The 24,624-nt window shown below is 45.8% G+C and overlaps 2 protein-coding genes across 4 annotated transcripts in view; both read left to right on the top strand.

Annotated features, from left to right (window-relative positions):
* Window positions 1–274: 274 nt before the first annotated feature.
* Window positions 275–19,671, top strand: IL22RA1 (interleukin 22 receptor subunit alpha 1). 2 transcript variants are annotated; one of them, XR_013231021.1, is made up of 8 exons: window positions 275–675; window positions 4,624–4,756; window positions 8,168–8,346; window positions 9,103–9,287; window positions 10,648–10,783; window positions 13,989–14,113; window positions 16,318–17,821; window positions 17,929–19,671. XR_013231021.1 is itself a non-coding variant. In XM_077337618.1 (7 exons), exons 1-7 carry the CDS (start codon window positions 633–635, stop codon window positions 17,308–17,310), a joined length of 1,794 nt encoding a protein of 597 aa, XP_077193733.1. In that variant the 5' UTR covers window positions 275–632; the 3' UTR covers window positions 17,311–19,671. The 2 variants fall into 2 exon arrangements, 1 of the variants encoding a protein (XP_077193733.1); XM_077337618.1 differs by having other exon boundaries at window positions 16,318–19,671.
* Window positions 19,672–22,035: 2,364 nt separating this feature from the next.
* The window catches only part of MYOM3 (myomesin 3), a 60,134-nt gene continuing 57,545 nt past the window's right edge, over window positions 22,036–24,624 (top strand). The window contains exon 1 of one of the 2 annotated variants that reach the window (XM_077337604.1): window positions 22,036–22,335. The gene's annotated coding sequence lies outside the window, so the exon portion shown is untranslated. Of the gene's footprint in view, window positions 22,336–22,925; window positions 23,064–24,624 lie in introns of those variants that run through there. The other variant, XM_077337602.1, reaches the window with a different exon arrangement.

Here is a 24,624-nt window from a genome sequence, read left to right as displayed (position 1 = left end):
ACATTTCTAGCCTGTTCAGACTTGGGCATAGAAATATGCCGCAATAAATGACCCTGCGCCTCCCCCCTCCCCCCAAAAAATTAATAGCTCTGAAGAATTAAGAATAAACTTACTCTTAAAAACTGAAGCACTGGCCCGAGCCACGCGGTTTACAAAGGATTCTATTTTCACCTCCTGCCACAATGTGGCAATAAGATCTGCAGAAGTCCCGAAGCGACAGGCACATGCGTACTGTGCTGGTTTTGGTTCTTGAGGTAAGAGGCACAAAAGCCACATAACCAGAAAGACCAGCTCCTGTTATGAGAAATGCCAGCAGGAAACTCCTACCTTATCAGGAAATTCTCTTGGCATTGGTTCAGAAGACCGGAGGGCTGTGCAACGCTTCGGTCGTGCGCCCGTCTTATGCCCATGGCACTTAGGTAGAGGAGAGATTGTGGAGGGGTTTTATACACTCATACACTGACTGGTCTCAACGCGCTGCAGTGAGAATGAGGATGCCGTGCTGATTTCTCCTTCCACGCAAAGGGGAAACTGAAGATCACCAGGGCAGGAATTTGGAGACATCTAAAGCTTATTCGGCTGGGCTGGAAGAAAGCTAGATTTACTTCACATCCGATCTTGCCGGGATCTTAATGAAGGAAATTCTAATCTTCTGGGCCTTGTGCTCCCTGGTGGGTAAGTAACCAGCCTCAGGCCCTTCTTTTCCACCCCAAAAAAACCAAACAAAAAAAGTTTCTCAGAACTATTGCAAGAATTCCGCAGGCAAGCTAATGTAAATTCTGTGGTCAGGTCTTGTTCACATGTGTTTCAAGGATGTGAAGAGCAGGGTTGTGATGTTGTTGTTATAGCCTTACTTGTGCCCTTTAGATACGATGTTATCCTATCCCTATTTTCACTTTTCCTTTTAAGCTTCACAACAACCCTGTGAGGTGGGTTAAGCAGATACAGACTCACTGGCTCAGGTTTACCTTGCCAGCTTTAGAGCAGAGATGGGGAATTTGAACCAAGGTTTTCCCAATACTAGTCTACAGTCCTAGCCGTTGCACCACACTGCTTTCAACCGTCAAGTAGATAGCCCTTGATCCATTTTTTAAAAATCCTGTTCCCCCCCCCCCAAGAATCTCAAGGTGGCTCAATTTTGTCCTCACAACAACCCTATGAGGGAGATGAAAGTGAGCAGCAATGATTGTCCTAAGGCCCTGCTTTAAGATGAGCTTTGAGAAGGAATTTGTGCCTGATTTTCCCAGCTCCTAACCCAATACTCTGAGCATGACACCGTCTCGGATCCACATTCTATGGACCCCTGTGATGCCCCCCTCCCAAGTCAATCTCCTCCAAGGTCTGACAGCTTCCTGGAAATTCCTGGAGATTTTGGGACAAAGCCAGGGGATGGACCCTACCAGGGTATAACGCCATAGACTCCATCTTCCAAAGCAACTCTTTTCCCCAGGAAACAGCCGGAGATCCATTGTAATCCCTGGAGATCATCCTATCCCTCCTGGAGACTGGCAACTCTATCTGCAAGGGGCAGCCAGAAGGACTAGTTAGGGTTGCCAACCTGTGGGAGAGGCCTGGAAACCTCTCAGAATGACAACTGATCTCTAGAGCAGGGGTAGTCAACCTGTGGTCCTCCAGATGTCCATGGACTACAATTTCCATGAGCCCCTGCCAGCATCTGGAGGACCACAGGTTGACTACCCCTGCTCTAGACTACAGAGATCAGATTCCCCTGGAGAGTGGACTTGAAGCCATTATGCCCTGCTGCAATCCCTCACCCCCCCAAAAAAACCCCTGTGCTCTCCAAGCTGTACTCCCAAATCTCCAGGAATTTCCCAGAGTTGGCAACCCTAGGACTGGTTGAAAAGCTGATAATTCTGGGATTGCCAAGTGCTGTGAGAAAACAGTGTCCTGTCTCTTTAACAGAGCAGGATATCCTTTATCAGGCATCACTGATCACCTCCACCTCTTGAAAAGCTTCAGCTGCCTGTCTCTACACATTAAGCCTCTATTAAAGGGGCAGGACCGCTTTCTCCAGGTCTGCTGGCAACCCTAACCGGGTCTCTAGAGCCAAAACCATCTTAGGGAAGAGACTCAACATGAACTCCTTTGGAAAGGCTTCTATTACCAAAGGGGGAGGTGGAGCAGTTGGTTCTCCCATACCACAGGGCTTTTCCTGCACAACTCTGAAAGAATGTGTGTACCCAAGCCAAGGTTGGGTTTGAGTTCTGTTGAGTGCATGCCATTTTACCAAGTGGGAAAATCCCTGAACTGGAAAGAACTACATCCTTTTCTTCTAAAGAACCGATTGCTAAACAAGCCAGTATTGTTGGTTGCTCCGTAACAGTAATGGCTAAGGAGGCCTCTCCCCAAAACACAAAGGTCACCTGTGCTGAACTAAGGAGCAAAAACAAACAAGCAAAGAAGAGGTGAAGTTATCAGTCATCAGCATTGATCCATTTCACCTTGGCGTGCCCAAGCCAGAGTCCACATCTAAAGGGTTTGTATACAACAATTCAGATAAAAGAACAGCCCAAGGGGCTGCACTGTCATGGTGGTATATTGTTTCCTTCATCTGTATCCTGCTTCTCTTCCCCCCCCCCCCCCCGTGACTCAAAGTGGTTTACGTTGTTCTCTAACATGCCGTGGCCTCAAACTATACTGGGCCCCAACATGGCTAAGAATTAGGTTACAGCTGGTGTATGTCTCATTTGATAGGATCTAGTAGGCATATCCTGTGTAAAGGAAAAAGGGAAGAAATTCAGCCTCCATTTTATATTTGCCACTCCTCCCTGTGGAAATCCATATTAGAGCTGTGGTATACCTCTGCTGAGCCTCTTGTGTCGCAGAGTGATAAGGCAGCAGACATGCAGTCTGAAAGCTCTGCCCATGAGGCTGGGAGTTCAATCCCAGCAGCTGGCTCAAGGTTGACTCAGCCTTCCATCCTTCCGAGGTTGGTAAAATGAGGACCCAGCTTGCTGGGGGGTAAATGGTAATGACTGGGGAAGGGAATGGCAAACCACCCTGTATTGAGTCTGCCATGAAAACACTAGAGGGTGTCACCCCAAGGGTCAGACATGACCCGGTGCTTGCACAGGGGATACCTTTACCTTTTTATACCTCTGCTATCCTCAGCTGATACACTTGTGGTGGTATTTGGAACTTGTATACCGATGAAACTTGATTCAAGGGGGTAGCCATGTTGGTCTAAATTAGAAGAACAAATTTTGAGTCCAGTGCTAACCGATGTATACTCATGGTGGGGGGAGGATGGCAGAAAGTGCAGAGTGGGTAGAATGACCTTGATGTGGGTGGCGGAGAGACCTCTGAGGAGCAGCAAAAGGGCAACGGGAGAATTCAAGGGAATCAGTACACTTTTAAATTACCTTTAGCTCGGAAGCGAAACAAGGGGGAAATTGGTACAATAGCAAAACTCGAAGAAACAGCAACCAGAAAGCAAACTGAGCACTGACTGGAAGAAAATCAATGCAGAATGACAAAGAAAACCCAACAGACATGCATAGTGAAAGTGAGGGGAAATACCCATGCATAATAAGCCCAAGTTATCTGCCCCGGAGTTCAATGCTAAGTAATAAAGCATTAAGTTGAAAGGAACTGGTTTTTGTTCTGCTTCACTGCCCAATACCTCCTCACCTCTTCAGGGAGGCCATACTGCGAGATCAAAGTTATGGCCAAGAATGGATACCCAGAGAGTCCTGTGGGGATGTGGAAGTTACCACAAAGGTTCACAAAGGCTGCTTTTGAAAATCTCAAAGAAGGAAGTTCATTCCCCTGACAATGAATTTTACATCTTTTCCCATCTTGCCTTGAAAGAAAACCTAGGTAGATTTTACCGCTTGTACTTGTTCAGAGAATAGTTCTGAAAGAATTACTCTAAACCAGTGGTTTTCAACCTTCCTAATGCCACGGCCCTTTAATACAGTTCCTCATGCTGTGGTGACCCCCAGCCATGAAATTATGCAAGTGTTCTTTCACAGAAATTAAACCGAAACTGACCAATGGCGTGAAGATCCATCGTTCACGATTGTATATAAATTGGTTATAAATTGGCGGGAGCCAGTTTGGTGTAGTGGTGGGTTCGATCCTGCACTCCCCCACATGCAGCCAGCTGGGTGACCTTGGGCTCACCACGGCACTGATAAAACTGTTCTGACTGAGCAGTAATATCAGGGCTCCCTCAGCCTCATCCACCTCACAGGGTGCCTGTTATGGGGCGAGGAAAGCGAAGGCGACTGTAAGCTGCTTTGAGCCTCCTTCAGGTAGAGAAAAGGGGCATATAAGAACCAACTCTTCTTCTTCTTCTTCTTCAGGAGGAGCAGTAACAGTGGCGGCACCCCCCCTCCCAAGTTGCTCACCCTGCCGCAACCCCTGTGAAAGGGTCATTCAACCCCCAAAGGGGTCCCAACCCCCAGGTTGAGAACCACTGCTCTAAACAATCTCAGCCCTCCGTATCCCTTTCTCTGTTTCTCATTGCAGTTTTTGAAATCCACTGTACTGCATCTCCCCAAATGGTGAGTTCACTGCAAATGAGAAACAGCAGTTGCCAATACCTAACTTCTGAGAGGTCCAAAATAAGATAATTTTTCCTTTCCCCCTGCCTTCTAGGGGATTTGCTGGCAGAGAGAGCTCCACTCATTCAACAAGCCTCTTTTCAGTCCACAAACTTTGACAACATTTTCACGTGGGAGCATGGGAAGGAGACACTCCCTGGCACCATCTATGACGTGCAGTATAAAACGTAAGGAAGCCTGCCTTTTCTTTACCACCTAATTTGGAAGTGTTCGGATCCACGGATTTCCTTTCAAAGAAACACTGCCGTTGGAATTGTCGAATGACAAGACTACCTTTAAGTCTTTTGTGTTTCTTGAAGGTTTTCGCGAAAAGGTGTTGATTCTTAGATGAGGGTTCCGAGAATAAGGGAGGCAGATTATGCCTACTTGTGGGATTATTCCTACTGATCAACTCTGGCTTGAAGACCCAGGTATATCAATTGTGGCATATCAGTTGTGCATGACAGGACTCTTCTCCTATCAAGTTTATAACTGCCACAACCACACTTCTGGAATTAGGAGGGTGAGTCAAAAAGTATTGCTACCAGGGTCGTAGTTCATATATGCATGGGTTTGTTCCAAACAAAATGTTTATATTCTTGAAGGATTCAGGACCATCACAGGGGCTTATTATGAAGAAGTATTAAGGGAACTGGAAACTGCATTGGTGAGAAAAAGGCCAGGAAAGTTTACTGAGGCATTTTTTCCCTGTCGTGACAATACACCTGCTTGTTCTTCGAGGATAGCAAGGGCTGTACTGCAAGAATTTCATTGGGAAGCCTTGCCCCATCACCCTACAGCCCTGATCTTGTCCCTTTAGGCTTCTTTTTGTTCCCCAAACTCAAAGAACATTTAAAAGGAACACCGTTTGAATTCCCCGAGGATGCCAAAACTGCCATTTTGACCTGTTATAATTAGAAGAGCACAGAATTCTTCAGGGAAGAGCTAGAGGGAGGGAAACACTGGAGGATATATCGAGGAACAATAGCTTCACATGCTGACATTTCTGTTTAATAAAGGTTTCTATGATTTTGTAGCAATACTTTTTGACTTACCCTTGTATTATGTTTTTGGGGAGGGGAGGTTTCTAGAATTTCTTAAATCAAATTAGAAACCAAGAACTGACCTACATGTTACGTTTGATATATGACCACTACAAGGACTTTCATGCAGACATATTCTTGATGGGAACTGAGTTCTCAAGTGCAACCCACTCCCCAAATCTCCATAGGATCAGGTCTGTGCAGGGAGGAGGGGGCTCCCACCTTCCCCGCTGCATCATTTACTGGTTTACCCGTGCAGTTGTCAGTGAGACATTGACCAATCAGGTACTTGGAGGGAGCCAAAAGAACAGTCTTCTGACCAATCAACTGCTGTGCTGTTTAAAGGCTACCTTCTGGACTTGCACTGTGGGACTCCCTTGCCTGCCATGCCGAATTAAAGACAAGCAACAGGCTGGCTTAGCTGGGGCAGTCTGCAGTGCCACCCCGGGCCCTGTTTGATGGGGAGTGTGAAGAGGCAGGCTGGGAGAGAGCTGAGGACAACCTGGGTTGTTAGGGCACTGTCCCATTCGCCCCAAGTGGATCAGAAAACCAAGAGCTGATTTGTGGATGTGGGGGGGGGGGGAAATCCCCAGCGTTCACTCAGCTTGTGCCTTTCATCTCCCTGGGCCAGTCTGCAGTCATCTCCTTCTCAAAAGAGTCGTCTCCCTTCCCAGCAACTTGGAGCTATCCTCTGTAGCAGACAGTACAGCAGGCGAAGCACTTGGCGTGCTGACAGTTCTCCCTCCAATCTTTCCAGTAAACAGGACTCTTTGTTTTCTTGTAAATCGTGGACAGCCTTTATCATCAAGAGGTGTGCAAAACGAAGGTGCTCAATAATCAGTTTCCCAGCTAGAATGTTTATTGTAGTAATTAAGGTTGGAACAAAGCTGCCTGCGCAGATGATGCAAGCAAGGGAGAACGAGGCCGGTTTGGCGTCTATCGGAGGCAGTCGCAGGCAGCTTTCCCAAGGGCCCCAGCGCCAAAAAAACCCAAACCCTGCAGCCACAAAGTCTGCTGTCAACCCCCATGGGTGGAAACTTGGGGCATGGAGTAGCATTTGGGTTGAGTGAGCGCCTGGCTGAGGCAGGCCTCTGGTGTCACTTGCAAGTGTGTTTTGTGAGAATAAAAGTTGGGGGGAAATGCCGCATCACCAAAGGCCACATATAGTTTGCCTCTCAAGGAAATGAGGGTAACCGTAGCAGAAGGTGGATCCCAGCCCAGTTGTAAAGATATATGCCCAGCTGTTCAGAAGAGCTACAGTTTGAAAATTCATAGCAAATATAATTTGCTTAAGCTAAGATGCTTACTAGGCTCAGGAAATGTATTTATTTAGAATCATAGAGTTGGAAGGGGCCATACAGGCCATCTAGTCCAACCCCCTGCTCAACGCAGGATCATCCCAAAGCATCCTAAAGCATCCAAGAAAAGTGTGTATTTACCTCATATGTACCCAGCCTTTCTCCCCAACAGGGACTCTTTCTCCTCATGTATTGGTTAAGAGCTTGGGAAGTGGTAAAGAGTGGCAGCATCTAATCTGGAGAACTGGGTTTGAGTCCCCATTCCTCCTCCACATGCAGCCAGCTGGGTGATCTTCGGTCAGTCACAGTTCTCTCAGATCTCTTTCTGCTTCACCTACCTCACAAAGTGCCTGTTGTGGGGAGAGGACAGGAGGGTTGCTTTGAGAGTCCTTCTGATAGTAAGAAAAGAAAAAAACAGCTCTTCTCTTTTTCTTCATTGTGATCCTCAGAGCAACCTAGTGAGGTGGGTTAAACTGAGAGTGTATGAACATATTCAAAGGTCATCCAGCATGCTTCCATGGCTGAGTGAGGATTCGAACCTGAATCTCCCAGATCCTAGTCTGACCCTCTAACCCAGGCTATCTCAAGCAGGGTTTCATGAAACCCTGGGGTTTCTTCTTCACCCTGGAAGGGTTTCCTGAATGAGTGGGAGTTAATTAATTTTAAATATTTTTTTAAAATTTGTTAAACATTTATCAGGTGATATGACCATATATGGTCATGTCAACCCCCCTCCCAAAACGGCCAGTGATGGATCTGGAGGCGGTGGGAAGGGGGAGGAGCCCTGGGTGGCTCGATAGAATGTGTCCGATTGGTGCTAAGCACAAACCTGTCAAGTTTTCCTAACAAGTGGAGGCAAGGCACTCTGCAGGCAAACTTCAGTAGACCTTCATCCCTACTGGTTAGACTTACGGGATATTCCTCCAAGTCTGCAACCCAACAGACAGTGTGGCCAGAGATTACGGCTGCCAGCTCCAGGTTAGGAAATTCTGGAGGTTTTGGGGTGGAGCATGGGGAAGGTGGGGTTTGGGGAGGGAAGCAGACCATTTGGAGGCAGGAAGGAGAGGAACAATTTGGAAATTGATACACACACTTCATGCACACCTCAGCTCTCCCCTCCAGGATTTGACAAACACCATGAGTTCACCAGGAACAACATCCCAAAAACATTCAGGGAAATAGTTTGATTTAGAAAGCTCGATTCTAAATCGAGGGCGTTTGCCTGTTTCTGTAAACAATGCATAATGTTTTCTCTTAGGTATGGGGCGACGTGGCAGAACAAAAGCGAGTGCCAGAACATCACGCAGCTTTTCTGCAATCTCACACGAGAGACCGAAAACTACACTGAACGCTACCATGCCAGAGTGAGAGCCACTGTCCCTAACAGATGTGTCTCAGAGTGGGTCGTATCCCCCAGGTTCAATCCCAAGGAAAACAGTAAGTGCTTGAAGCTTGCCTACCTGGAAGCATTGCTGCCTGATCCGGAAGCATTGCCTTCTAAGGGTGATTTTTTTCCTGGCACAATACCCATGCTTTTAATCCCATGAAACGTTTGTATTAAAACATGTTAACATTTCAGAGAAGGAACAATACAATACAGTTATCCCCAATTGAGGGGATAATTCAATAAAATGTAAATAAGCGTTCCTCCAGAATTCGTAATCATTCTTGAAAAATATCCTTGTTTTTGTTGTTCCCCAGGGGAGGGCTGGTGTCCTGATGGTGTGAATGGGGGGAGTTGTAGATCTCTTCCTTGCTTTTTGGATTAGTATAAACTCTTTTCGAATGTTTGATTTGGGTGTACCAGGCTTGCACAGGGATCCTGGGCTACCTGTGAGCCTCCTATTATGCAGGGTGATCATTTTGCATGAATAGGGCAATGTGTATATTTTCCAACATGCAAATTGACCACTGGATCTTTGAAAGGTGTTGGCATGTACTGAAGCTCTCCAGTCCAGGCCAAATATGTGTGTTGCCCAGTTCACCCAAATTGATGGCTGCTCGTATTGGAATGATTGCAAAGAACATTCACTTCTGTTATGTGTCTCATAGCTGACCAACCAAGACAGATAACAGTATGGAGCCATTCCAGTATAAAAATCCTAGCAAGGGAAAGCACTACACTGATTTCCTAAGTCTTAGTCTCTAAATTCCACTCTTCACAGTGTCCTTCTTTTGTTTTTCTCCCTGCAGCTGTTGTTGGGGAACCTGAAGTGACGTATATTCCCAACGTTCGATCCATAAAGTTTATTATACAGCCTCCCTACACTCCTCTGAGAGATGAGGCCAATCGAACCTTGACTGTGGAAGACATTTTCAGCCGATATGATGTCATCCGATATCAGATAATAATATTTTGTAAAAAGACACTGCAAAAGGTAAAGGGTGGAGGTGTCACCAAATCAAATGTGCTAATAAAACTACAGAATTCATTTGGAATAAACCTGTTACTAGTCAACTGATCTCAATGATGTTTAAGGGCCAAAATAACAAGATACCCAACATGCGCTGGATCGCAGGTCCGCAACCAAACAGAACTCCTTTGCTCAGCATCGCAGGGGTGGGGAGAAGAAGAATAGTTCTTTTATGCCACTTTTCTCTACCCAAAGGTATCTCAAAGTGGCTTACAGTCACCTTCCCTTTCTTCTCCCCACAACAGACACCCAGTGAGGTAGGCGAGGCTGAGAGAGCCCTGATGTTACTGCTCGGTCAGAACAGCTTTCTCAGTGCTGTGGTGAGCCCAAGATCACCCAGCTGACTGCATGTGGGGGAACACAGAATCAAACCCCGTTTATCAGAGTAGAAGCCGCTGCTTCTAAACACTACACCAAACTGGCTCTACACCAAACTGGGAGAAACATCATGTCTAGTTTCCCTCCCACCCCATTTTTGCCCACAGAAATTGCAGGAGGTGGGTCTTTTGTCAGCTTTTCTCTAGCCCCATATATCCACCCTAGGGCACCTGGAATGAGATTTCACTCAGAAGAGCGTTCCATCAGGCCAGTACCAGCCCCGGCTCTGGTTGAGGCCAATTTCACTTCTCTGGGGCCAGGGATTTTGAGCAGATTTTATATGCTCAATCTCAGATATTTCTGGGAGGCATAAGGGAGAAATTGGTCCAGCAGGTACAAAGGCCCCCAACAGTTCTCTTACACCAACCCATGTGCTGGTAGAACACCTGGTATATTTGGAGTGTAATTCTATGCAGAGTTACTCCAATGGAAAGAACACCAAGCAGTGCATGAAATAAAAACAAAAACACCAAGCAGTGCATGAAATAGAAACAAAACAAATAGATCTTATTATCCTATGTAGTATCTAATGGTGATTAATTCATTCATAAGATGAATGTTGATTCACCAAGTAGGCAAACACCTGCTCTCCTGAATGTGAAAGGTCACATGGGTGCAGCCATGCTAATTCCCTAATCTTAGAGAATTTTGTTTCTTTGTTTTATTTGGGGCATTTTTATCCTTGTTCCTTGTCCCCACCTTGCCTTGGTCCTGAACTGAATCAAGACCTGATGTCTGGGAATGGAGTTCCAGCACAGAACTCAGGGCACAAGTCACCCTGAAGGTCCTTGAGGCAGCAACGAGGACTTTGTAATATGTGAATTGGCCCGACCTGATAGCCAGCAGTGAACCATCCATTTCTGTCACTTGAAAACGTTCCATCTGAAAGCAGCTTTTGTGTTTGAGAAATGCAGAACCACTTCTTCCCTGTCTTTTTTATGTCCAGTGGAAGAAGACCGAGACAAACAAAGAATTTGAAATCTCTGAGCTGGAACCTGACACTGAATACAATGGCACAATAAACATCAAATATTTAGAAAAAAACAGTAAGCTCCATAGGTTTGGGGTGAGAACTTTACCAGGTGAGGCTCTTATTACGGAACTTTATCCCATCTTGACTGTCTCTAACATTATATTAGGAATAGTTCATACAAAATTAATGTCAGGGACACTGACTTGCACAGCTAAATGTTGCCATTTGAAATGTCAGTGCAGTTCTAGTAGGAGTCAGCAAGGCTGTCCACTTATTAAAATTTACGCAAAGCAAGCCACATCAGACAGGGCACTTGGAGACAGAACTAAAAGTGCAAACTCTCTAGCCTCTGGCCACTTTAACTTCCAAGATGGTTGCCAGGGGTCAACTGCTTCCCAAATAATATGGTGTTCCTAGGCATGGCCTCCCTTGCAATGCCCTATTTTGGTAAATAGGGGAGCCAACCTCCAGATGGTGTCTGGAGACTTCCTGGAATTATAGGTGTTCTCCAGACAACAGAGATCAGCTCACTTTGGAAGGAGAATTCTATGGTATTATGCCCCACCGATGTCCTTCCCCACCTTCCTCAGGCCCACCCCTAAAATCTCCAGGCATTTCCCAACCCCAGGCTGGCAACCTTAAAATTGGCAGGTTGCGGAAATGGAGCACAGTGAAAACAAGAGATTTCCCGTGGCAGCAAGGAACCTGCCTGGGCTTGCAAAACACAAGCTGTCTTCGGGAGTTATGTTTTTTCATGGGTTGGGACTAGAGCAAATAACTCTCCCTCCAGGGGCTGTTATGGTTTGGAAAAGCAACAAGGGAGAATAGGCAGGATCATCTTCCCAACACATACTAAGCTGCTAGGGTTGCCAACCTCCAGAATTGTAACTAATCTCCCAACAATAGAGATTATTTCCCCTAAAGAAAAATGGTTGCTTTGAGGGGCAGATTTTAGGGAGCCCTCCCCTCTCTAGACTTCACCACTAGATTTCCAGGGATTTCCTAAACCTGAGTTGACAGCTCTACGCAGTAAGTCAAATCAGGCCTGTACAGTCCTTGCATTTACTGTGAGGCAACAGGGAAAGTGATTTGGGTCTTTGGGACCTTTTAAAAAATGTCATATGTACTTTGTTAGTAAGAAGCTTACAGCCGTTTTATGATGAGCAGAGCAGAGGCCCATTTTCTCCCCCTTTCTGAATGGTTTACCTTTCCATTTCACCTCCCTTAAATATTATTTCAGAAGATTTTGCAAATTGTGAGTAAGTGGGCAGGAAGGGTTGTGTCCATGCTCTTTCTTGCATGCCCTGGGAAATGCCCATCTCCACTTTGGGTCAGGAGGAGACTTTCCTCCAGGCCAGACTGGACAGGGATTCTGGTTTTCTTGGGGGAGGGGCATCATCTGGCCATGAAATTGGGGTCAGTGTGAGTGAGCAGGTAGTTGCGAGTTTTCTGCTTTGTGCAGGGGGGTAGACTAGATATCCCTGGAGGTCCCATCCAACTCCATGATTCTATTACTCTAAGATGTAAAATTATTTCACAAGAGGGTTGTTCCCTATCTAAAAGGCAGGAAATCCCCCAATTTAAGGGGAAACGTCTTTATGATGTCCTGTCCTCTCTAAGCAGAACTCCTGGCATTGCTGGGACTTTCCGCTTTAACCCACAGAAAAATGAAACCCATTTTTCTCTGGTCTCAAGGGGAATCTTTGGCTGTTGGGGGAAGATGTCCATGCAGTCACTTCTTGTGTTGAGCAGGCAGAACTAAGTTCTGCTTCAGAATGCTGCTGGACTGGTTGCAGGTGTTGTGCAGACACAAACAGTGAGGAAAGGGAGAGGCATTGGGTCGATAGGTGATAACCATAGTGAGTGGCACAGAGACAGCGTGGGTGTGGGGGTGTGGACACCGTTCCTGCCCTCTCCCTCACTGCCCTATTACTGTGGTGGTGGCTGTGGTGCATTTTCACATCCCAGTCAGGAATCTGTCTCTTGGTAGAGATGCAGTTCCAACTTGTAGCCTGAGGATCTTCTGGAATTGCAGCTCATCTCCAGACTAAAGAGATCAGTTCTCCTGGAGAAACTGGCTGCTTTGGAAGGTGGACTCTATGGCATTGTACTCCACTAAGGTCCCTCCCCACCCCAAATCCCACCCACTCCTGGATTCATCCCCAAAGGCTCCAGGTATTTCCCAACCTAGAGCTGGCAATCCTATCTCTTGGTTCTACGGTTGTGTGAACCCTCCTCCTAAAATGGAAGTTAGGATAGGGCTATGGAGACAGGTGCATCCTCTGTGGAGTACTGTTTGATTACAGGGTCAAGGGTGATGGGCTACACCTGGCAAAAACTTCTGTCCCCCCCCCACCTCCCAAGAATGTGGCAGGGAGAAGCTTTGGATCCCATACCAACAAAGTTCCCCAGTGTATATATTTACTTTTCCCCAAGTGGGGAAAGAAAGGTTACTTATGGAGGCAAAAAAGTGTGTTCTGGCTGGTCTGGTTCTACGAACAGGGCCCAATGGATACAGAAATGGGGTTTGATCTATGCTACAGCCCAGGGGTAGTCAAACTGTGGTCCTCCAGATGTTCATGGACTACAATTCCCATGAGCCTCTACCAGCATTTGCTGGCAGGGGCTCATGGGAATTGTAGTCCATGGACATCTGAAGGACCACAGGTTGACTAGCCCTGTGTGAATAGCTCTTTGTGAATACCCCTGTGTGAATACACACAGCACACGTATTTATATTAAGAAAGCTGAAGCTGGGTTTAATAAACAGTTACATGTAGATTTCTTCAAGTTAACTTCACAACAATATAAAAGCCATCACCTCAGGAGAGAAGCAGAGAGAGAAGAACAACAGTTAAACTGTCCACACACACAGAGGGGAGGGGCTGATTCCAGAACAGAGCTTTCAGACCCCCCCCCCCCCCGAATCTTAGAGATTCAAAGTAGGCTCCAGAGATTTCCCTACAGTTCTGCCCTTGATAAGGACAACATTCTGGCTTGCTCCAAAGAACTGACATTGATCAGTTCACTTTCACTTAACAGGAGATGGGGGTGGATCCTGGCCAGCCCTATGTTTAACTGACAAGGAATTCTGGTTGATCCGAGATATCTTTTCCAGTTCTATAACTGACAAAAGCATCTGACAAAGAAGATCTGAGTCTCAAAGGTTTGGATCCTCCAAATTATGTTGGTCCCTGAGGACACCCTGGACTTGAATCTAGCTGTTCTACTGCATGCCAATCTGCTGAAACTGTTTTCCAGTTCCACCCACCCACCCTGAGTGCTGACTTTAATATTCTGTTTCTATTCCGCAGACAATCGTTGGCTGAGCTACTTGTTTGGCGTAGTTGCATTTATGGTTTTATTGGTCTTTGGCATGATGTATTACCTGGTATACAAATACACTAAGGGATATACTACACAGCAACCTATTTCGCTGGTATGTACCTTTTCAACTGTTATGGAAGAAGGGTTTTTTGAAGAGTCGCATCTTTTAGGGTTTTTCCAAACAGGTTATTTGCCCTGGGTTTAGTGTTGGTAAGGAAGTGGGAAGTTATCCTGCTTCCTCACAACATCATGGTGTGTTCGTGTAGATAGAATCATAGAACCATGGAGCTGAAAGGTGCCATAGAGGCCATCTAGCCCAACCCCCTGCTCAATGCAGGGTCAGCCTAAGTATCTGTCCATATAAGTATGTGTCCAGCCACTGCTTGAAGACTGTCAATGAAGAAGTGCTCACTATCTCCTTAGGCAGCTGATTGTACTGCTGAACTACTCTGACCTTTCTCCCAGCTATTTTCTGATCTTTCCTGATCTTGCTACATCCCCAAGTTTTGGGAAATACTACAGCAAAGCTTGGTTGGCTACCCACACTGTGGTTGGGAAAATTCAGATTTTCCCAGTCCTGTCCACAGCAGTCATTTTCCCATCAACAGCAATTTCTTCTTCCTGTCAAGGTGGCTTTTTTCTTTTAAAAAATCAGCGATTTAACATTTTATATCATTTCACTACTATACCACTATGTGTATCAAGTTCCCTGATTTCACAGCTTTCTTTCTTTTCTTTTTTAAGTAGGCTTCTAACCCATTTTATTACAGAAATATAAGGGGAAATGTAAATCTCCACAAAGAAAGGGGGTAGAGACTTAAAAAAAAAAAAAGCAACAGCCCGACTCTCACATACCTTGGTCCCTCCCCCCCCCTCTCTCACATACACACCTTCTCTCCATTCTGCCCTTCCCTCACACCCCTTACTCTCTGCCATTCTGCCCTTCCCACACACTCACTTCCCTGACCTATTCCCTGGTCCCTCTCCCCTCCCTCAGGCAAACACCCAGATTCCCTCCCCCTCTCCTCCCCCTCTTTTTTATCTCTTGCAGTGGTGCTGGCTGGGCCTGCTGCCACATCTCCCCACCCACAGAGGTTTTGCGGCCGCCATCTCATCGCTGCCATCTCCTCCTCCGCCAGCCACCACCACCGCCCCGCCTCTTATAGCACGCTCCTTGAGATGGGGCTATGGATATAACATCCATAGTCACATCTATTTCAGGGGTACACTAGAAGATGTGTTCCATCATAATTCAGAGAACCTGATGCATATATTGGTATAATGTTTCTGTTTTTTTCCTTGAATGTTTCCCATATTTTTTCAGACTACTTTTATGGTATGAAAAAACACAGGAAAACCTCAAGGGCGAAAAACATGAGAGTATCAAGTAGGCAAATGATTCTGTGTGCAAGGGGGTGGGGGATGATGCATTTAAGCCAAGCTATAGCAAAAACCTAAGGCAGAAAAACTCTTGACTTGAGTATGTGACTTTGATTATCTTCCTATCAGCTCTGTAGGCCCATTACTTTTTTCCTTTTACTTGGGCACAATCTGGATTGCTAATAAGCTGATGTGATGTTGTTGATGGATTGTTGTATTCTCTTTGTGTTCCACCACCCTCAAATATGCATGGTCATGCCCAGTTGAAAGATTTTTTGCTTGATTCAAGAATTAAAGACCCTGATGCTCAAAGAAGAGGGGTGCTCATCACTGCCCAACAGATCTGTGGACTTTGGTTGCCAGGTGACCAATGGCAACTAACGGGCATCAGCAGAGAAGACAACTTCCTGTGATAATACATGATGTTGTGATGTCATGGCTGGTTTGTACCCAGAAGTCATATCAAGACATTCTAGGGATTCATTCACCTCTATGGGTTTTTAACTATAGAGATGTGTAAACTTCTACAGCAGCATGATATCATTTCCTGGTACAAACCAGAAGTGACATCACACATTGCATGTCATCAAGTGATGCCATTTGCTGTTCCTGCCCCCTTCTTGCCACTAGCGCAAAGAGGCCCAGTGGTGCCTGGAACTCAAGTGCTGAGAGCTTGCCTGCCATCTCGAGGAGGATGGAAACCTTTTGTAAACCCTGTCCATTAATATTGCCCAAGCAAAATGCTGTTTATTCTGTAATTTCACACTAAGGTGCAACTTGGCAATGGGAACTGAGATTCCTGGGAATTTTTATATCTTCACAATGCATGATAGGTTTGTCATTTCAATAAACTGGCAGGCTTCCTGCAGAATTCTTATCTTTTCTAGGTGCCAAGTTCCTGGCACGTCACTTATTTTCATATATCTTCCTTGGCAGGATTTCAAGGATGTGTCACACTTCCATCCTCTCACACCAACTGTGGAGCATATCCTGATAGCCCATGACTTAGCTATGCCTTCCCAAATGGATCCAGAGATGAAACCAGAACAGATTAACCAGCATCTCCAAGAAGTACTAGAGCACCAAACGGTCTTCAATTTGCCAGACAGGGTTTATCAGCAACAGGCCCAAGTGGCATTGCCAGTCCAGTGTGTTGCTGCTCCCACTGGCCAAGCAGAGGATGTGGGCACCACCAGTTATGCCCCACAAGCAATCCAGAAGAGCACACCTCACACACTTGACGACAGGCGCTCAACTTTAACGTACGGCGTCTGTGTTGAAAGCGCCAGCCGCACCAACAAGACAAACCAAAGGACAAAACCTGATTCTGTCGGTGAAGACTTAGTCGGCAGTGGGCATACTAAAGCACGGAAACGAAGACAGACTGAAAGGGGATTGGGGGGAATCCTTGTTCCAAAAGAGCCAATGCTGGAGCTGGAAAAAGCTGGTGAAACCCAGCAGCTGCTGCTTCAGGAAGATATCCCACAGCAATTTCCTTCCCTCCTGCAAGAGAGAGTACATGCTGCTTTAGGGGGAAGGACAGGAAGTTACAAGCAGCAATCTCTAGGATTCTCACCATCTGCTCTGGCCCCATCAGAAGGTGAATCTCCACTGTCATCCATTCCTAATTCCTTGTTTTCTATTTGTGGCAGCAACAACTTCTCACAAGATCCCAGCTTATCAGGGCAGTGGGCAGCCTGGGATTCGTTAGCCTGGACCGATAGGCAGTGGCCCCTGTCAAGATCCCAAAGGACAGACTACTTCAGCCGAGCCAGCGAGGGCTTGAAAAGTGACCCCGAACTCCTCAGTGCTACCCCAGAACTTTCAGACTCGCCTCAAGAGAACATGCTCCTCCCAGGCCTGTTCAGAGACTTGGAGCTGAAATTACAGTGGGACCATGGGCCAGATGAAAATGCAAGCATCTCTTAGGAATTTCACCAACCATTATGATGAGGAGGGGAATTGAACAATAGCGGAAGGGAGCCAGCAACATAGAGACACATCCCCATCTAGATACGTCCCCAGGTCCCCCATAGTTACCAGCAGGAGATTGGGGGGGGGGGAGTTGCCCAATCCAGGTAGGGAAGCTCCTGGCAATGTAGGGATGAAGCCTGGGGGGACAGGGACCTCAATGGGGTACAATTCCATGGAGACCACTCAACAAAGCAGCCATTTTCTTCAGGGAAACTGATCTCCCCAGTCTGAAGATGAGCAGTAATTCCCAAGGATCCCCAGGTCCCAGTTGAAGGGTGGCATCCCTAAATGATGTCCAAAACCGTGTTGAGGGGCAAGGTCACTTTCTATGAGGCCATTGGTTGCCCTGAACCTTTATTTAAAAATGAATTGCACTTTTATATACTACCAAAGTGCAGGAGAGGCACAGTCTGGATGCATCAAGCTAGTCTGCAGCTATTAGTCTGGGAGATGCTCTAGCACAGGGGTAGTCAACCCGTGGTCCTCCAGATGTTCATGGACTACAATTCCCATGATCCCCTGGCAGCAAATGCTCATGGGAATTGTAGTCCATGAACATCTGGAGGACCACAGGTTGACTACCCCTGCTCTAGCAGGTTCTTATGCTAATGAAAGAGCTAATATGGGGGAACTGTGGCAAGGTCAAAAGCTGTAAGACCAGGGCAGGGGGCAGAGTGGCTTCTCCAGGCTGGCTTCCTCATCTTGTGGTGTGGCGAGGCATAGCGATCAGAGCACTGAACTAGGGTCTGGGAGAACCAACTTTGAATCCCCTCTCTGTCATGTAAGCGTACTTGAGCCAGTAATAGACTTTCAGCTTAGCCTATTTCTCAGGGTGGTTATGAAGATACTATGGAGAAGATTACCCTGAAACCCCCTTTCCCCCCTTACTTTCTCTTTCCCTATGAGGCTGGAATCTGGTGCATCCAAAAAGTCCTTTTAAGGGCTAAACTTTGCGTGAAGTGGCCCTGTGCCATTTTTAAAGCAGAGCTTAGCTTCATCTGCCCTCCCTGTAGTGTTGACAGACAAACCCACGGAGCCACTGTAACTATTCACCTTTAATCCAGACAGGAAAAACTTCATCTCTTTTCCATCTTATAAGAGAAATCCGAGAGAATAACAGGAGTTGGGTTCAGAATGAATGTGACTGTCATGTGGCTATTCTCCTTAAACTAAGGCAGGGTTTCCCAACCATGGTACCATACAATACATGGCATCGCAGCATGGGAGTTTTCAAAATGGCGGCTGGGAAGAACCTCTCACCTGTACCTACCAGTTCTGAGCAATGAGGAAAGAAAAGGGGTTTTCGAATTTCTATCCTTATTTGGGCAGTTTGACCTACCTCCTCCCAAAGTAATCAAGGATAGGCCTGGAGGGGGTGGGAAGGGGAGGGATCCCGGCCATTTAAGCCTCTGTCGGCCAATGATCCTCTCACTTCCAAGGTTTATGTCAGGGAGGCATGGCCAGCTGACATCACTTTCTGGTACCTTGAAGCCTGAAAATTATTTCAGCGGTACCTCCACAGTCAAAAGGCTGGAAAAGGCAGATCTAAGGGTTTTGTCCTTTCCATATCATGGAAGCACTTAAAGGAATGTCTTCTCATGGATACTGAACCAAGGTATCAGAAGCCTATCTCCTAAGCAAAACCGATTTGTTGAGATTGTTGTGTTTTTCCCCCCACCAGCCCTTACTGATAGATTTAACTTTACAGTAATCAAACAGCCGTCTGTCAACAACCCCGGGAGCTTTTGGTGGTGGGACACGGAGAGCATTATGGTGCACAATGCTGTGACATCACTTCCAGTTCAGTACTCGGAAGTGACATCATGGTATCACAGCAAGGGGTTATGCCGGGAATTCCTTTAGGTGGCTGTGGTGCCATGATATCACTTGCAGGTACACAGCCAAAAGTGGCTTCACACAAGCAGGTCTCGTCTCTTATTTTGGTCCACCTGCTCCTGCAAGCATCAAGGGAAGAGGTGTCCTGCTCTAGCAAGAGCCGTGGAAGCCCTATATCTAGCTCACAATATTTCTTCAGGTTTGATATTGTTTTAATTTGTGCCTCGTGTTTAAATTGTATTTTTTAAAATCTTTACAACCATAGAAGCTTGCTGTTTAGTCTTGGGTCCAGTCACTGTTGCAGCAAAACCTACCTACCTCACAGGGCTGTTTTGAGGACAAAAGGGGGGAGGAGGGAATAAGTAAGCCACGTTGGGTACTTGTTGGGCAGAAAATAAATACAGATATCTTAAATGAATAGATGTCTTTAAGGTTACTATCATCTTCTTAAAAAAATAAAATAAAAGTGATTGTTATTTATTCCGTCTGTGTTTAGAGGAGTGATTTAACATTTATCTGAAGTTGCATCCACTTCCCAGAGCAGATCAGTAAATCCAGTTCTCTGAAGGTATGCCTAAACAGCGCTTAACAAACTATACTGCAATAATCTTATGCAATCTGCAAACATTCCAGATGGCAATTAAGCAGAAATTTGGGGTGTGACACCCTCCAGGCAGGCACGTGTTACAGGATAAAGCACGGTCATGATAAAACAAACTTGATTTCATCTCAAATGTTGTTGGGTCTTAAATCTGAACATCAACTAAGGAAACCTCTCCAGCCTGCTAGTTTTTTGTGCCTGAATCATCTTGTTCCTGAGGCTTAGATATTCTGCAGAAAATGTGGGAGTGGTGCCTACCTGACAGATCAGGGAAGGTCACGTGGTCGGGTGGGGCAGGAGATGGCTCCTGGTATCTTAGAAGTGGCATATGATAGACATGGGAATGAAGCCAATAGCAATGACAATCAACTTGTAAAGGGGAAATCTATATCGGCATGAAATTTTTCTGCATTTAACAGCAAAAATAAAAATGGGGGTCAGGGGGAAACTACCAGAATTGTTCATTCTTCCTTTCCTCCATAAAAGTGATCCTTGGCATGTTTCCCATGCTTGTTATGGTGCTTCCCCAGTGTTTCCATGTGCCCCTTTCCTCCCAAGCAATCTGTTCTCCAAAGCAAAGAGCCAAGCTTTTCATACACCTCTTGGGAGCAAGAAGCACTTTGGAAGGACCGAGAAGGCTTTTACCTCTAAGTCTGTAGGGAGGGCCATTCAGGAAAAGCTACTTTAATCATATTAAGAATGCCTGAACATTTTGGGATTGGCCCCAGCCCTCCATGGTTGGTCATTTTTAAGCAGATCTGCTAGTCTTCCAGGTGGTATCTGGAGTGCTCATAGATGATCTCCAGACTACAGAAATCAATTCTCTGGAGAAAACGGCTGCTTTGGAGGTATTTCCCAGGTATTTCTCTACCTGGAGCTGGCCTGGAGGTATTTCTTCAGGTATTTCGGAATCCTGAGCTAGCAAACTTCACCCATTGCCATTTTCCAAAACTTCAAGTGTCTGTTGGTTTACCACTACCAGGGACTACAGCTCTATAATTTAGGAATTTTCAGCGGAACAAGGCCAAGGTACTCATTAAAAGCACCTCTTTAGCCTTCTATCTCAGCTCATGCATCCCATGATACAGATACAGGATATGAAAGTTGAAGAAATTAAATTGACATTTCAGAGACTGGATGCGAAAGTGGAAGTTATAAAATTGACATTTCAGAGACATTTGTTTATGTTTAACAGCTTTAATGCGCTGGTAGTTTGAGCAGGGCTAGTTTATCTAGGCAGCACATTTTGCATGTGCTATGGGCCCCACACGTCCAGGGACCCCACAAGGCCCCCCCAGATCAGGGATGTACCCTCTCTCCTTCCCCATTATCTGTCTTTGAGGAGACCTGGGGTGACACCCCTTTACACTGTGGGGGGGGGGCCTCCACCCCCAGTCTGGCTGCTCCTGCTGCAACTCTGCTAGGGCCCCGAAAATCCTTAAACTGGCTCTGGTGCTACGAGCCCCGCGAATCCTTAAACCACTCCTGGGTTTTAGATTTTGCCCTAACATCACATTACCTTAGTTTCAGAACAAGACTTAGAGCTCTGTAGAAGATGTTTTAGTTATTCTTGTTATTAAATTTGTTTTTCGGTCATTCCTTATTCTGATATCCTTTATCTGAGGACCCAGAAATATCACATTGCGTCAGTAGTAGAGAATGGGCAGTGGAATTATATATATAAGAATGAAGCTTTTGAAAGAAATACATTTTTACATGTGCACAAAAAGCAGACCAAAATGTTACAGAATTTTAAAGATTTGGGAGAAATTGTAGCTTTGGTGACTGAAAAGAGCCTCTAAAAAGTAGGATTACCAACACAAGGGTAAAGGCTGGAGCTGTCCTGGAATTACAGCTGTTCCCCAGACACCCTGCAGGAAACGGTAGCTTGGGAGGGTAGACTCTATGGCAGGGGCAGCCATACTGTGGCTCTCCAGACGTCCATGGGCTACAGTTCCCATGAGCCCCTGCCAGCATGCTGTCCATTAAAGAGGCATCACCTTTATAGCATCCAGAGACCTCTGGCAGTACCTGATGCCTGTTAACTTTATAGCTTCAAACATATGGTTGGCATTCCAATAACTGTTTCTCCTTTTCATGGTAATTGTAGCCCATGGACATCTGGAGAACCATAGTTTGGTCATCCCTGCTCTATGACATCACATCTGTGCTCCCTGCCCTCTGCAAGCTCTGCCCTTCCCCAGCCAACTGTCCTGAGTTCTCCAGGCATTTCCCAAGCAGGAGGTGGAAACACCAGCTGATAAGAGAGAGGGAGACTAGATAAAGTTCTTCTGATCTTCAAGGCTTCAAAGACTATGAAGATGTCTGTCCCCTTCAAGCAGCAAAATGAAATAAAGTTACCTTCAAAAACAGAAATGCCAACCTTCCCTATCACCCAGCAACATTCTGCCCCAAGGTTCCACTGATCATTGGTTGCTTCTGGGGTGGAGAGCAGGGGAAATTGAATGCCATAAGTGGGGAATTTAACCCTCTACCATAATCAGAAGTTTCCAGGAGATTCAGGAAAGAGACATGATTTGAAGGTATTGTGCAGCCATATAAATTAAGATGATGTAACGGAAAGTAATTTTAATGAATTATAAAAAGGTATGTGACCACACAGTTATGTTTCATTTATTTATTAGTTTGTTTATGGAACTTTTTTGGAAGCTAAATGGAAGCTAGAGATTCTAAAGATGGTTGGATTCTGTATGGGCCTATTGTTCTGGCATTACAACTGATCAATTCCCCTGGAGAAAATGGCAGCTTTAAAGGCTGGAGTCTAGGTCATCCCTGTCAGAGTACACAAAATCTGTAGTGTGCATGATTCAAAAGGAAATGCAGAATGTCCTACAGGGGGCATCAGAGAGGATGTGTAGTTAGCATATTTACTTCCTGGCATTTTTCAAATCTCTCCCCCTGTATCCTGATTGACTCACTTGGAGACTTCTTCCCTAATTGTCAGGACTATCTCTCTCCTCTCCTCTGCACAAAGTTGTTTCTCTTCTCAATAAAACTGTTTTATTTTTTAAGCATCCAGTGCTTTGCTTTTCCTTTGCAAATTCAAACTCTGCCAATTATGACATGCCTGCTGACCTCCCTCCCCTCCCCTCCCCATCCCAGGCAGAGTTTCCCAACCCAGAATAGGCAAGCCTATGAAGTCTCTCGCCAGGGGGCTGGGCCTCCAAAGTCCATCGCCTCCTTGACTATGACCTTGAATGAAAGAAAACAAACACTTCAAATCTTAGAGCATGTGACCTAGGAAACTCTAGTAAGTAAAATTCCCATAGACATAGGTAATAAAATATTATGACTATTTTGCTATTAAGACACAGCTGGCTTATTGCAGTCCTGTGGGTTTTTCAAGGCAAGAGTTGTTCAGAGGTGGCCTGCCATTGCTTGCCGCAGTGTCACAACCTTGCACTTCCTCGGTGGCCTTCCATCCACATACTAATCCTCCTTTGCTTCCAAGATATGCTGAGATTGGGCTAGCCTAGGCTATCCAGGTTAGGGATCATAAAATATGCCCCGTGAATGTTAGTCATAATTTTGTATTGGAATATTCTGATATTGGAACAGGCTTCCTCAGGAGGTGGTGGGTTCTCCATTTTGGAATTTTTTAAACAGAGGCTAGATAGCCATCTGATGGAGAGGCTGATTCTGTGAAGGCTCAAGGGGGTAGCAGGTTATAGTGGATGAGTGATAGGGATTTGAGTGTCCTGCATAGTGCAGGGGTTGGACTAGAGGACCCATGAGGTCCCTTCCAACTCTATTATTCTATGATTCTATTATTCTATGATTCTGGTCTCTGAGGTGCAGCCGATAAATTAAATGTACTCCTTGGAGGATTTCTTAGGACGACTTCTGTAATCCACTGAGACTCTCCCTCAGAAAGGAATGTTGACGTCAGTAAAATTCCTTTCCTAAGGGCAATGAAAGTGACGCCACATGGTCTTTGCTCTAGTATTTGCCCTTCTATACTGTGATAAACATCTCCATACCTTCTCTTTTACCAGATCCAGACACTTGGTGTCCCTGTTCAAAGGTTGTTTCTTGCTTCTTTCTTGTGTGTCAAGTTTCACTAAGGGTTTAGGTGTATCTTTTCATCCCCAGTGGGCTGAAAGCAGAAGCAAACAACCAGAGATGCTCTAAATAAATAACCAGAAAGGATTCACAAAGAAAAAGAACCATCTGGGAGTACTTACCAACTAGGGCTCAGGTCTGACAGTCAAATTATATACTCCAGGTATGCCTTTCACTATGCAAAGAGGAAAGCAGCTGCAATCCTCCATTTTATTTCTGGTTCACTATAAGCAGGATGGAGTCACTGAAGCAGTAGGTGCAAATTTAAATGGACTCTGGGGAATGTTAGAGGACAGGAAGGCCTGGAGGATCATTGTCCATGGGGTCACGATGGGTTGGACACGACTTCGCACCTAACAACAACATAAGCAAGATAGGCCAAGACAAACCTACCCATAATGATTTGCATGTCAGAAATAAGCCAAAAGCAGGTTCTATGTGAAGCCAGTCTTAGGCAAGAGGTTTCCTGACTACCACAGGAGTAATGTAATTAATCTGCACAAAAGAGTTGGGCTGCGTATTTCTCCTCCACCCTAGCACAACAGGAACAAAGAAATAGGACAAGACCTGGACCAGTGGCTGATCTTATCAATGACCCTATAATGCTTTACCTTAATGTCTCTCCTTGGTGAAGTAATCCTTCTGGCAGCTTGCTCTTGTCCTCTAATTACTGGCACATCACAATCCTATTAACAGAGCGGCTGCCACCCCTTTCAGCCAAAATGCAGATGTAGTCCACTCCCAAGACT

This window comes from Paroedura picta, chromosome 5, assembly GCF_049243985.1.
Source record: "Paroedura picta isolate Pp20150507F chromosome 5, Ppicta_v3.0, whole genome shotgun sequence".
Classification (NCBI taxonomy): domain Eukaryota; kingdom Metazoa; phylum Chordata; class Lepidosauria; order Squamata; family Gekkonidae; genus Paroedura; species Paroedura picta.
The sequence above is the reverse complement of the archived record's forward strand: the minus strand, read 5'-3'. Positions and strand labels throughout refer to the sequence as shown.

Bases quoted from the DNA above. Each gene is read 5' to 3' on its own strand.
- IL22RA1 (XM_077337618.1), top strand. From the start codon at position 633: ATGAAGGAAATTCTAATCTTCTGGGCCTTGTGCTCCCTGGTGG. The intron at 676-4,623 runs GTAAGTAACCAG...CCTGCCTTCTAG, and splicing joins GGCCTTGTGCTCCCTGGTGG to GGGATTTGCTGGCAGAGAGA. The intron at 10,784-13,988 runs GTGAGGCTCTTA...TCTATTCCGCAG, and splicing joins TGGGGTGAGAACTTTACCAG to ACAATCGTTGGCTGAGCTAC.